Source organism: Aplidium turbinatum, chromosome 12, assembly GCF_918807975.1.
Source record: "Aplidium turbinatum chromosome 12, kaAplTurb1.1, whole genome shotgun sequence".
Classification (NCBI taxonomy): Eukaryota; Metazoa; Chordata; class Ascidiacea; order Aplousobranchia; family Polyclinidae; genus Aplidium; species Aplidium turbinatum.
Genome location: NC_137483.1, coordinates 24,009,576 through 24,024,240, shown reverse-complemented (window position 1 = coordinate 24,024,240; position 14,665 = coordinate 24,009,576). Strand labels below are relative to the sequence as shown.

At 39.4% G+C, this 14,665-nt stretch overlaps 1 protein-coding gene across 2 annotated transcripts in view; it reads right to left on the bottom strand.

Annotated features, from left to right (window-relative positions):
• LOC145780842 (fumarylacetoacetase-like) overlaps nt 1-14,665 on the bottom strand; it is a 40,376-nt gene that overhangs the window by 21,192 nt on the left and 4,519 nt on the right. For both annotated transcript variants that reach the window (XM_082592487.1, XM_082592486.1), the window contains exon 2: nt 1,564-1,674. In XM_082592487.1, the coding sequence (XP_082448613.1) occupies nt 1,564-1,674 (111 nt within the window). The remainder of the gene's footprint in view (nt 1-1,563; nt 1,675-14,665) is intronic.

The following is a 14,665-nucleotide window of genomic DNA, read 5'->3' as shown; positions in this document are numbered from 1 at the left end:
TAAAACACATATTTTGAACGAACCCAGACATCAAAACTCGTCATTTTTACATTGATTCAACGTCTGCAGACGTTGAATGAATGTAAAAATGACAGATTTTGCCGTCTGGGAAGGCACTCAAAGGTAAACACTGGATAAAATGCAAGAATGCAAAAGATACCATATTGTCGAATTAAAATACAAAATTCTCTAAATAAACAGAAGAACCGGACATACATTTCTCTGTTATCATTTTTAATGTAAAAAATTCCTTTTGTGGTCCCTTTGTCTGGAACAAATAAAAACTGTGCTGTTGAAATTTCCGATTGTAGTTTTGGTCTCAATCTCATCAACATGATTCGGAGTAAGCTGTTTGTTACGTAATTCACAAGGCTAATTGTTCTGTGGAGTGACCATTCTGTTGCTCCGGTTTTCTTTGGTAAAGTTATGAATATGGAACGTACCATATCACTAGGGATGTAACCGGTGTCATAAATATGATTTATGATCTCAGTGGTTAGGTCTAAACTCCACTCATCTAAAGCTTCGAGATCAAAATACAAAATTCTCTACAGTAAATATACAGAAAGTGTCGTTGGATTTAGAATTTTGTAATAGTTGAGGATTCTAATATATTCTAAGTTTGCATGCAGACGGCGACGCATGATACATGTCAATTTTATCTGAGCAAACATTGATAGTTCAAAAATAAATTTAATTCGCTTTTTAGTTTTAAGATCTCAATGGTTAGGTCTAAACCCCACTCATCTAAAGCTTCGATGATTTCAACTATAAAAGAAGCGATATTACAACATTCTCTAAATAAACAGAAGACGTTGTCTATTTTATGTGAGCAAACAGTTCAATTTAATAGTTCAAACATTTTTCGCTAAATTTCATTTCAATTTGTTTTTCTTTGTCGGAATGCAAAAGAAACGATGTTGGATTACAGAAGGATTATCGTTGGATTTTCAAAAAATTGCCGAATAGGGAACTAACAGATAAAGACTGTAGCCCAATAGGGAACTAGCCGAATCGGATCAGCCAAATCGGACTAGCCGAATCGGGCTGTAGCCGAAAAGGGTAATAGCCGAATCGGACTAGCCGAATCGGATCAGCCGAATCGGACTAGCCGAATAGTAGCAGACCCTCTCCACACGCGCATTAACAAAACAACATATTTTTCTGTTCAATATAACATTTTGTGTGAAAAGCATTGCTCTACCTACCAAGCTGATACAATCTGCAGACTTTACTAGGAATGGCACCTAAATGAACGGGCGCCACAGTACTCCGCACCTAAATATCCAGACGCCACAGTGTGTGCGCCAATTAGACCGGCGCCTAACTGTCTGCGTCTAAAAGACGTGGACCCAAAAAAATTGCCGGAGCCGTAGTTTGTTCCATCACTATCTCGTACAAGAGTAAGACATCAAGAAACCTACAACCGGGCATGGAATAGAAATGCCATGATTAAACATTGATTGAGTTGCCACAACTGTTCACCAAAACAACCATCCTAAATGCTTAAGTTGCCAATCTAACCAAGGTTTGTTCAAACCCAAATAAAAAATTAAAACTAACCTGTTCAAACACATAATGAGCCTGGGATAATTCTGGTCCGTCAAACAAGTGTTTTATTTCACCAAGGGAAAGGATTTGTTCTCCGATAGCAACTCCTATCCTTGGAGTGACCTTTAAGATTTTAATATTATTATATACATCATGATCAATAGCAGAGTTGGTCCGATTCTTATGAATCCAAATGGTTTAGTAAAAATATGGTTAGATTTATTTTAATTATCGTCATCACCAAGCCCAGATCTAAGAAAGATATCAGACTATCAGGTATATAGACCGGGAGCCCGCGACGTCCGCCCTAGGTGAAAAAGTTACCAATTTCTATTCATAGCGATGTCCAGTGGTATGTGGGTACTCATAATCTGGAAGTCTGCCGGGCCGCCGGTGGTGGGTATGGGAATGGGGGGCATTTTTCATGGCCCAAAAAATGCGCTAGGTCAGCTGAAATAGTTACCGCTTGAAACTTAGTTGGTTGTAAAGTAAATTTTTTCTAGATGATTGTCTGGTATGTGACAGACATTTTCGGTGGTGGGGGGCTCTGACAGACAAGTTTTATACCCCCCAAAATTTGCGCTAGGTCAGCTGAAAAAGTTACCGGATAAAACCAACTGATTATTAATCTGTGAGTGTTAAGCTTCACCAAAATATATGTGACAGACAATATTGCTGGTGGGTGTCCCCTGACAGACGACCTAAAGTAGGTGACCCCCCTAACCGAGCTAGGTCAGCTGAAAAAGTTGTAAACCGAATAAAACCAATTGAAAATTAATGTGTGAGTGTTAAGCTTCACAAAAATGAATGTGATAGACAAATTTGTTGGTGGGTGTCCCCTGACAGACGACCTAAAGTAGGTGACCCCCTTAACTGAGCTAGGTCAGCTGAAATAGTTACCGGATAAAACCAATTGACAATTAATGTGTGAGTGTTAAGCTTCACAAAAATGTATGTGACAGACAAGTTTGGTGGTGGGTGTCCCCTGACAGACGACCTGAAATAGGCCTAGGTAACCCCCAGGTTTGCACTAAGTCAATTGATAGGAGCTATTTGTAAGCTGTGCTTTTGAAGTACGGTATACAAAACTAAGTAACACAACGTGATTTATTTACTTCATTTGTCCACACAAATAAAAATAGTTTCAGTGCAAGGAACTATATCAAGCGTTTTTGCATCTGCTTGGCTCACTACAATCTCAGCCAGTAAATCAACCGTTTTCTACATTGGTTTAAGGTCTGCAGGCGTTGAATCAATTTAAAAAAGGGTTGATTTGCTGTCTGAGATAGAGAAGTCAGGTTGTCTTACTTTTAGCGAGTTTGGTGATTGGAATTTTACAGCCCTAGTGCAAGCTGTTAAATTAGTTTGAAAGGGATCATTTGCTTTTGTGTCACAGTGGGCAACGACACATTACTAACAACTCACTCCTTAAAGCGCTTGATCATCTGACTATGCCCTAACCATTTAGCTATGTGATAACACTTTTTTCGAAACTCCCTACAATAAGCTACTAGGTATATACCATTACAATGATAAATAATCATGTACTCTACGTTTTTTATTCCTCCAAACCGTTATTCCATGAACAAGACTTTTCAAAGAGGCAGTCAGTGACAATTCAGTACGCAACAAATCAGCAATCTAACGAGTATGGATAAATATTAGTAGGCTAAGTTGAAGAACATGATACAAAAACAGTGTAAAAAGCATCCTTTCTAAAAACATTGACAGCAAATCAACCGTTTTTTACATCAATTCAACGTCTGCAGACGTTGAATCAATGAAAAAAAAATGATTTGATGTGTGGGAGTAATTAGTGTACGTTATTAGCCAATTCAAGAATTGCTACTATTTGTATGGTTTCGATTTATGTCTGGTAATGCCCATGTAATGTCTGCAATACGTACTCCTAACTTTGCAAGAGTTATCAGGTGGCTTGGCTACTTTATTATTTTCAAGCCAGTAACGTTTCGCCTATCACACCAAGGTTTTATTTACCCATAATTCTAGGAGTTACTCAAAAGATTGGCAAGGTTTTTTGTAACAAGCATGTTGGATAAGCAGCAGTAACTTAACTGGACAGACTTCAAAAGAGTGTCCGAATTTCGGAGTGATATTTTACAGACAAACAACTACCAAATGGAGGAGTGTGTCATAGATCAGTTGCCTACAATTATCGTAACTCCGCCAACCGATGAGGATGCGACTAAGGTACCGTGTAGTAACTATCCCGATAAAGGATGGTATTTCAAACGCGACATGGAAGCGCTTGATTTGAGATTAACTCGTATACAATTATATCGCAATTGGCAATGCAAAACTATAGATTAGTAACCAACGTGTTGCTAATTTTACTTTACGTTGACATACGTCAAACTCTTTAGGCTCACACATTTTTTTTTTCAGGTCAACTATGAAAGACCTGGAGAACATCAACTATGTTTTATTTGCTGTAGCACGATGTCAGACGATGCAAAATGTAAAGTTGTGAATGTAACAATCTGGAGATCATGGAAAAATATTGCAAGCATTCGACTACAATTATTATCATCCGATTGCTTTTCTGTCACCACACGTAAAATCATTCAGGCAAGGTCCTCTGCGTTACCCATAGGTGTCTATCATTAGTCATGTCACAAAAAGTTTACTTGTACAGCAGTTAAAAGAACATTTCAACCTAAGGCAGTTGCTTCATCTTCTGCTAAAGTTGAAACAAGATGCAGAAGCTCGCTCCTTAAGTCAGACAAAATAGGTTTATTGAAAGGATTCTGTATATTTTGCTGTTGTAAGCGAAAGAAATACAAAAAAAAATATCGTTAAGGTCTCAACGATGGATGGATGCGAATCACTTTAGTCAAGAGCAGTGTTTTCTAAAAACGAAAGGATTAAATCACTTATTCGTAGTGGTGTGGACTTAATTGCCAAATAAGCAGAGTATCACAAGTCTTGCCAGGTTTATTTTGATAGAGAGACTAAAAGCAATCTCAAAACCACCACAAACTGGAATATTTCATCTCGCCAAACTCACAACCTTCCTTTCCTAACAATATGCGAATTTGTTGAGGAAGAGATGCAAAAGCAAACGCCAATGCTATTTTCAATATTATTTGATCTTTACAAAGATGAGTATTTGGTAAAATGGAGGAAATGATGTTGAGCTATGGTCTAACACCACACAGAACCTTGTGAAGAAAATTTCTTATAAGTTGAGTAAAGCACTAACAATAAGTAGGCAATTTTATTTACACCTCACTTCTTTTTGCCCAAGAAGAAAAATATGCTCTGATAGATGATTAGCCTATAGTGCCAATCAATATAATCAGATTCGAACAGTGGCGCTTCTCTTACGAGGTGAAATATTGAAGCTACTCAAAACCAAAACCCCAAATCCAACAAACCTAGAGAGCTTGAAGGATATGGCCCAAAATATTACGAATCATTGCAACTCTTTTATACTACACTATTATGCAGGTTGGAATCCAAATTCAGTGATTCTCACACACACAATGGAAAAAAAAGTAGAATCAATGTAGTCAAATGCTGTGTATAACGTCAGTCGAGGTCATGTAAAGCCATGGAAGCACACAATACTTGGTTTAGGAGCAATGACAGGTTCCAAGTTAACTTTGCAGATACCTAACAGGGAAGGCCACACAATTAACTACAATGATGTGAAAAGTTTAGAACGGGAATTTGCATACTCCGCTTTTAGCACCGGGAGAAAGTAAGAATCACGTTCCGTGGGAGAAGCGTCTGATTATATTAAAGAAATAATGGATAAAGAGTCCATCTTGACATGCAAAATAAAACCGCTAGATATGTATTGGTTCAGCAAAAGTAGAGATTTTGCAACTCCACTCTATGCTGGTTACATGAGCAATAATAAAGTGGACTGTCTACCGCTACAGCGAATCCGGGACAGCGAATATGTTACAAGGACCCAATAACAAGATTACCAACCAACAATAACGTTCTTAAAGAAAAACTGGTTACTGGCTAGAACGATGAAGGTTGCAACTGAAACTCACCAACAATATGCCATGGTGACGTATGACGTAGCTGTTGCACACCCCTGGTTGCACAAACAGCCGACTTCATTCAAGCCATTGAAGCCCCTCTTTTTGACAATCTCCTCATTATACTTGGGAATTTCCATATGGATCTTGCATTTTTCGGAGCAGAAGGAACCTTCATAAATGATTGCGAGATAGAGTCCATATTGTCGGAGTCAAAGATCCTTGTCGAGGGATCATTACAAGGGTTCATTATAAGAAATTTTACAACAGGTGTACTGTACTCATGTGTACGAAATTATAGTCAAGGTCATGGAAAGAAAGCTATACAATCGATTCTTGACAACTTTAGATGCAGATGAAATTGACAACTTCCAGCAAGTCATGTCCACTATTCCAACTGACCCTGATAAAGTAGAAGTATGCTTGGCCAATCCAGCCATCACCAAACATCGGGAAAAGTATGAAGAATGCTTTAACAGGTCCATGAATGGAGTGTTTGGTGAAACCTGTCAGTTCTGGACACTATATGTGTTCTTAATAAACCGACTCTATCGAGAAGTGCAGAGGTACGTCAGAATGAACGGCGTAAGTGGTTACATGATTATTGTACCAATACTTCTAGAAATATATTTCGCTCTGAATCGTCTAAATTATGCAAGATGAGGATCGTTGTTCTACAACAAACTAAAAAACGCAGATCCAAAACTGAGGGCAATACTGGATAATGGTGCTTTCTCAGTTAGGCGTACCGTACTAAAAAGGATTACTCTACGACGGCAGTCGATCTGTCTTTAGAGCAAACTGCAAATAGGGACGCTGCGTCGCAAGTAAAAGCAATAATTGGGTTTCGGAACTCAAAAAGTGCCATAAAAAGATGTTGTGTCACAGTTACACGGAGACCGGTTATGCGTCTATTCAAAGCCGATAATTCAAAGTGGTAAATTCAAAGCCGATAATTCAAAGATAACAATTCAAAGCGGTCGATTGAAAGCCGATAATTCAAAGACGACAATTCCAAGCGGTCAATTGAAAGCCGACAATTGAAAGCCGGCAGTTCAAAGTTGACGATAATTAATCCGCTTGATTGGAAAAGTCAATAATTGAAATTAATTAACCTTATTGTGATGTGATAAGAGTGCGAGCTCGTACTGTACTCAAAAGTCCATTGTTTTGCAATGCTGAAGTTAGTCAGAAGTCGAACAAGGAGTAGTATGGATGTTTCTTTCACGAAAACGGAAAGAGGAAGGAATAAAGCATGCCATGGCGGCTACTGCTATAATTACGACAGGGATACTAAGCTTGGTGAGGGGTTAAGCTTCCGGTTGTGTGAAGAGTATTGGAAGGAAAATAAGTGCAAAGCAAGAATGCATGTCTGCAATGAAAAGGCAGTGAAATTTGTTGGAGAACATAACCATGCTCCAAATGGTCAGCGTAAGCAGGTTTTGGACGTTTGTGCCAAGGTTAAGTTGCAAGCAGCAACGTCTTACGCTACAACTCACCAAATCATTACGGCGGCAACAGCAGATTTGCATCCAAATGCAGCAGCTCAAATTCCTGAGGAACGTGTTTTGAAACGCAGCATTCAGCGAGCCAGAAGGCAAGTACAAAATATTCCTGTGGAGCCGTCAAATGCTGAAGAACTGGTAATTCCATTAGAATTCAAGAAATTGGATGATGGTACTGTGTTTCTGCTTTATGATTCTGGGCCTGGAAATGATCGCATATGCATCTTCAGTACCCAGCGTAACCTTGAACTTCTCTCTCAGAGTCAAAGCTATTTCTCTGATGGAACGTTTAGCACAGCTCCAAGCCATCTCTTTCAACAGCTATATACCATCCATGCTATTGAATTAGGCACAATTGTACCTCTTGTCTATGCTCTTCTTCCGAACAAAGCTGCTCAAACCTATTGTCGACTTTTGCAGGCTATAAAAAACCTTCGACCTCAAATAAATCCAATGTCCTGGATGACAGACTATGAGAAGGCTGCAATCAATGCCATTCAAGACAATTTTCACGCAACTTCACTGACGGGCTGCTTTTTCCATTTACAGCAATGTGTTTGGCGTAAAATACAGCAATTTGGATTGGTAGCAGCTTATAAAGAAAATGATGGAAAGTTTGCAATGAGTGCGTGGAGCCTGGCAGCACTAGCTTTTGTACCAGAACAAGACGTTGAGAATGCATTACAAGCCCTAGCGATAGATGAAGAATTTGATCACCGAATTCAACCTGTAGCTGATTACTTTGAGGACACTTGGATTGGTCGACCAACTCGCCACGGGCATCGAAGACCTGCTGTGTTCCCAAATGAACTTTGGAATGTTTATCAGCGCACTTTGCGTGGAGAGCATCATACCAACAATAGCATTGAAGGGTGGCATAGACGTTTTCAATCAACTGCCGGTTGCTTTCGTCCGTCCATCTTTCGCTGCATCAACGCTCTTAAGAAAGAGCAAAAACATAACGAAGTCCTAATGGAACGTCTTGTGGCAGGCCACAATCCTCCATCTCGAAAAAGGAAATATGAACAACTAAATGAACGGATCCTTCGCATTGTGCAACAGTATGATGCTCGAACAACGGCTCAGTATCTGCGTGGAATTGCTCACAACTTTGGCATGTAGTTTTCTTGCGAACTATTTTCTGTTAGAATTATCGGCTTTTGGTATGTAAATAAATTGAAACTGTTTTCTTATGAACTATTTTAGGTTTGAATTGTCGGATTTTCTCTGTTTTGTTTTTTGTCGTTAATCTCAGCTTTGAATTATCGGCCTTTAATTGACGGCTTTGAATTTTCGTCTTTGAATCAACCGCTTTGAATTTTTGTCTTTGAATCATCAGCTTTGAATAAACGGCTTTGAATTTTCGGCTTTGAATTGTCTGATTTAAATTGTCGTGCTACCACGGAGACCTGCTTCTGTAACAGAGTTAAGTCATCTTGCAGCCTTAGAACAAGCCGAAGATGCCGGCATGCAGCGAAACAATTACGCAATCACAGAATTGTTAAAGAAAACGAGCAAACGTCACTATTATGGCTGGTCGAAAACAAATGAAGTTATCATTCCAGGCTGGTTTGAAGGCGCAGCTATACCATCTGAGCTATTTAGTAAATCGGAGAAAAGAAGTGATGAGGATGACATTGAGAGTTGTGATCAACAGTGGAGCGAAGATTCCGACTCGGAAGATGAATCTGACATGGAATTATATTTTTAGTCAATGACTCACCACCATTGCCAAACATTTTTTCTTATATAATATAGGCTAGACTGTTCACTGTTCAGTGTTGACGAAAAATTCAGACAAAAACTTTTCAAGTACAAATAGGCTACCCTTAACAGTGATTGTTATTGTAGATCTAACTAACCCTAACCCAAATTGGGTGATTGCTCAATTTGCATGATTTTTATTCTGGTACAGTATTCCATTAGTAGTTAAATTGCCTGTTATACGTAATACTTATTTTCTGTTGTGCACACATAAAACAAAACACTTCTTCAATTTTTTTTTAGCGGTAACTCCTGTCAGTAATTTAGCGCAAAAAGGGAAGGGGTTAGTTCAGTTTATTTTTTGTTTTGTTGGCGAAAAAGAAAGACACAAAAAGCAAAAACACAATAAACACAAATAATTCGCGCAACAAGGATGGCAGCGAAAGACCAAAAGGTCACCAAAGTCAGCTGCCACCCTTACCTAGGGGAGCAAGTCTTTTAGGCACAAACAGTTAGGCGCCGGTCAAATAGGCGCGCACACTGTGGCGTCTGGATATTTAGGTGCGGAGCACTGTGGCGCCCGTTCATTTAGGTGCTATTTCTAGTAAAGTCTGTAGATTGTATCAGCTTGGCAAGTAGGGCAATGCTTTTCACACAAAATGCTATATTGAACAAAAAATATGTCATATCTTCCATGAGTGAAGCTGCCTAAACCGGCAATGCTTTTCACACAAAATGTTATATTGAACAGAAAAATATATATATATTGTTTTTTAATTGCGTGTTCGGCATTTATTTGTTGTTAGTCCAGGTTTGCATCGGCGAAAGCTTTATCAATAAATTATTCAAGTTTCCGAACATGACTGAGTTCACATTTAGTTAAGTCAAATAATAACTACGCTAAACATCAGCAAAACATACCGTAGCCTATATTCAAGCAGGTGGTAGGATTGAGTGAAGAGTAACTTAGTTTTCCGTCAAAACCCTGACTAGGTTTAATAACGAGCAAAGTCGCACCATTATGACATGAATACTACTTCTATACAAGTCGCACCATTACGCTTGCATAATTACGCAGTCGCACCATTACGCATTATACTTCTATACATACAAGTCGCACTATTATGCTTGCAACTTGTAGCCAGGGTTCATATGCCCTAGAGAAATGTATTCATGTAGTAGAGCGTTGTCTAATACGTACTCGCCACACGACCAATCCATCCCGAGTAGAAGTAATTGCGAAAGATAACAGATTAAGTAAAGTTCCATCTGGCTGCAACCTGTGTTCAGGATGCAAAGCAAATGTATTGTGGAGATGTGCTAATATCAAGAGCAGTAGAGCGTTGTCTCGCACCTCATCTCCACACGCGCATTAACAAAACAACATATTTTTCTGTTCAATATATATAACATTTTGTGTGAAAAGCATTGCCCTACCTGCCAAGCTGATACAATCTGCAGACTTTACTAGAAATAGCACCTAAATGAACGGGCGCCACAGTGCTCCGCACCTAAATATCCAGACGCCACAGTGTGCGCGCCTATTTGACCGGCGCCTAACTGTCTGCGCCTAAAAGACATGGACCCTTACCTAGACCTACTTCAGGTCGTCTGTCAGGGGACACCCACCACCAAATTTGTCTGTCACATACATTTTTGTGAAGCTTAACACTCACACATTAATTGTCAATTGGTTTTATCCGGTAACTATTTCAGCTGACCTAGCTCAGTTAGGGGGGTCACCTACTTTAGGTCATCTGTCAGGGGACACCCTCAAGCAAATTTGTCTGTCACATATATTTTTGTGAAGCTTAACACTCACAGATTCAGTTGGTTTTATCCGGTAACTTTTTCAGCTGACCTAGCGCAAATTTTGGGGGGTATAAAACTTGTCTGTCAGAGCCCCCACCACCGAAAATGTCTGTCACATACCAGACAATCATCTAGAAACAATTTACTTTACAACCAACTAAGTTTCAAGCGGTAACTATTTCAGCTGACCTAGCGCATTTTTTGGGCCATGAAAAATGCCCCCCATTCCCATACCCACCACCGCAACCCAGCAGACTTCCAGATTATGAGTACCCATATACCACCGGACATCGCTATATGAATAGAAATTGGTAACTTTTTCACCTAGGGTGGACGTCGCGGGCTCCGGTCTAATAATATGTGCTACACCAGTACATTAATGAACAGAAAAGGGAGCTGGAATGATTATTTGGGTGATAAAGTACATGTCTGCAGCTAGCACTGGTACCAAACCCAATGAAACACTAAATTATCTTTATTTTGTTACAATAATTGTTATGTGCATTGTGTTCAATAAGTGCATATACAGTGCATATTATACCGGAATGGCCCGTTTCGGTAAGTCCGATCCCTTGACGGGGGATTTTTTCAATTTTTTTAATTATCGGGTACCGTATCCTAATTATCATTGCCGTTTTTAGGGTTAGGAGTTAAGGTTAAGGGGTTAGGAACTCACCGAATCGGACTCACCGAATAGTAGCAGACCCATATTATACACTATAAACTTATAGTCCGGCAGCCCGTGACGTATTTGTAACATCATAAGGTACAAAAGGTTTGAGTGTTTTATCAACCTTGCCCCACTGTGGGATGTTCAGAAACCCACATCCGAGGTTTCACTGCTGGGGCGTTTGGGGGCTACGGCCCGGTGAAAAACCCATTTTGGGGGTCAAAAAAACATCATAAGGTACAAGAACAAAACCTACGCCAGAGTTTATGCCTTCACTTGTAGACTTTGGAACAAGTCGATCTGGGTGCTCCAGGTGGGGCATTCCCGAATAAGGGGCCCCCAAAGTTGGGGCAAAATACGTAAAAATAACATCATAAGGTACAAAGATGGAACTTCTTTCATCAGTTGGGGCATGTTCCACTGAGTACGAAACAACTTTTCTTATGGCCCCAAGGTGGGGTTTAACCTCATTTTAGGGGTAAAATCCCTAAAATTCACAAAATTAACATCATAAGGTACATGGATGAAACCAAGTGTAGGTGATAGTACCTCACTTACGGGCTTCAGAACATTAAAATTTAGTCGCCCCAGGTGGGGCATTCCCGAATAAGGAGCCCCCAAAGTTGGGGCAAAATACGTAAAAATAACATCATAAGGTACAAAGATGAAACTTGTATCATCAGTTAGGGCATGTTCTACTGAGTTCGAAACAACTTTTCTTATGGCCCCAAGGTGGGGCTTAACCTCATTTTGGGATATACAACCCCCAAATTCAAGGTTGTAGCCTATTTGGATGAAACCAAGTGTTTGTAAAACGTCAAAAATTTTTTGCTTCAGCTGAGGATTTTTCCTAGCACAAAGACTGATACCGGATGCGAAAGTCGTAATTCCATAATAAGCAACTGCGCTATAATTTAATATTTCACTGGTTGAAGACTGTAGTGTACAGTAGCATACAATGTGATAATGATTTGGCGCAACAGGCATGCTTTCGTCATAGACTATTAAGTGTTCCTCTGTATGACAACATAATGATATCATGCTACCCTTGTGGTTATATTTCGTACAAGACAAGAGTCGAAGACAATAATAGCGCATAGAGAACTCCACGTGCTGTTTCTGAAATTCTCATACTGACTGCCAGTTAACCTGCGCCATTAGAAATGTAAGATTTAGTATATAGATTAAAGATTTTGAATCTTGCCAGTGTGTAGTGCCGGTTCCAGTAGCCTACCATTTTAGTTCTACTCAATAGAAAAGGTTAAATTGATGAAGATATTTACAACAAACTAAAAGCTAAGCTACATCTCAGGTTAGCAGACAGCATTAGTAGCACAGAAGCATCTGGCTGATGCAAAAAGTAGAATTCGACCACAACAACTACCGGTAGCAACCAGTTCACAAGGGCTATCAAATAATAAAGTTTTAGTCTTCAATTGTTTAGAATACCGGTAGCGTAGTCTACGTTTTGAGTTCCTACCAAGAATTTTCAAGGAAAACCGAAACAGGAGAAAATGGCAAGACTGCCCAGTACTGATATGGATACTTAAAACTTGTCAAGGCGTACCTCCTCTTTGCTCGGAGTATTCATTCTGCAAATCATCAGTTGTTTGTGCATTGCATAGGAGAGATGTCAAGCGTGTTCTTCATTTTCAACCAACCAAATTTGCGACTGCATGGATTTTGCGACTGCAGGATAACATGCTAAAAATGAAAGAAACTCACCCTGGAATAAGTGATCTGTTTTCACCCTGGAATAAGGCATCTTGTCCGTAAAAAGAACTGAAAAAAACTTCTATGGATGTGCTGTTGATCAAACTTTGGAGCAAACAATCAATGCAGAATCCGCCAATCGACTCACTGGAATTACATCTTTCACCAATTCAATTAGTGCCAGACAGAGATGGGCACTTACCCACTTTATGCGCCAAACGATCCTTCCCCACTTCTATGAAGATCTGGGGATGACATCAGCAGAGAAAGCATCATTCGACCTTCATCCTTCAAGCATCGATAGAGATCGCAGACATTTGGATAAACTAATGCAAAAAGTAAGCAATACAGTTAATCCATTTAGTGCAGGCTTCGATGTATCCTTTCTATTCAATATTAGCACAGAAAAAGCAGTGGCTCCTGCCACTTCAAATTTTCTTTTGAATGTTTTTCAAAAAGGAACTGAGGATAGAAACAAATTTATTAGTCAATGCCACCAGGACGCTAGCACCTTCAACAAGCCAATACGTAAAAACAAAATCTGCAACTTTGCTTCTGAAGCTGCCGTTGTCGAAAGCATAACCCGCGAAGGCAAATTTTCTCACTTGAGAATGGAACGCAATTTGATTGGAAGGCTTCTATGTTTAGCAGTAGATCACAAGGTAGACATGGAATTAATGCTGTCTTACCCCTCACACCAGTACCACTGTCTTTGTGCCATATGGATGCAACGATGAAATCAACCCAAAAGTCAATGCTTTTGAAGGCTCTTTAAAAAAAAATTGAAAGTACAGATCCGTCTTTTGTTGACTGCACGTTGATCGATGGTATGTTTCTTCTTCACACTCTTGGATATTTGCCGATGACGTTCGGAGGTGTTGCATAGACGACTTTGAAGAAATTGTGCAGACACAGTGGGAAAACAATACATGTTGTTTTCTATAGAACAGTGTTTCTCAAACTTTTTTTGTCCATCGCCCCCTTTTCGTTATTGAAATAAAATTTCGCCCCCCTAATTCTGTCAAGTAAAATAAACATTGATAATAGAGTAATAGACAAATTTAGTTTTGGGAATTTAATCAACGAAATTGACAGTAACATGATAATGTTCAATGAGATGGATGAGCGTGGCGACTTTTACAAAGTTTTGAAATGTTTGGCGACATCTTCGTAAGATAGAGTCAAAGATCACCCCGTTTATGAAATAGCAAGCGATTTCTTTGCTTTGAAAGCATCAATGTCACAGCCGAAAACCTCTTTTCAACCATATATGAAGTAGGAAACGACAAAATCCACTTTCTAGCTTCTTTCCAGAGCAGCTCATATTTGCCAGCAACCTGGCACCAAAACAAATCGTATCGATCATTTCTGAATTTCACTCTTGACTCATCATCTGTTTGCATATCAATAAACTGCTCTTGAAGTTCCACTTCTACAGTAGCCTATGTCTGTGGGTTCGGTAGAAAATAGTTGTACCACCTAGTTTGGAACATGGAGGCCCACGAGACCTGCAAAGCGAAGTTTCATGTCTTTATGAAGCATGTCTAAATGTGGGCAGTATTTTTTCCGTTGTTCTTCTGTAATAACATTCTCGCTCAAATTGGGAAACTTAGTTAAGATATTTTGACCCAAATTTTGTTTGAATAAAGATAGCTTTGAAATGAATGAGGTAATCACGCTTTATCACTTGATGA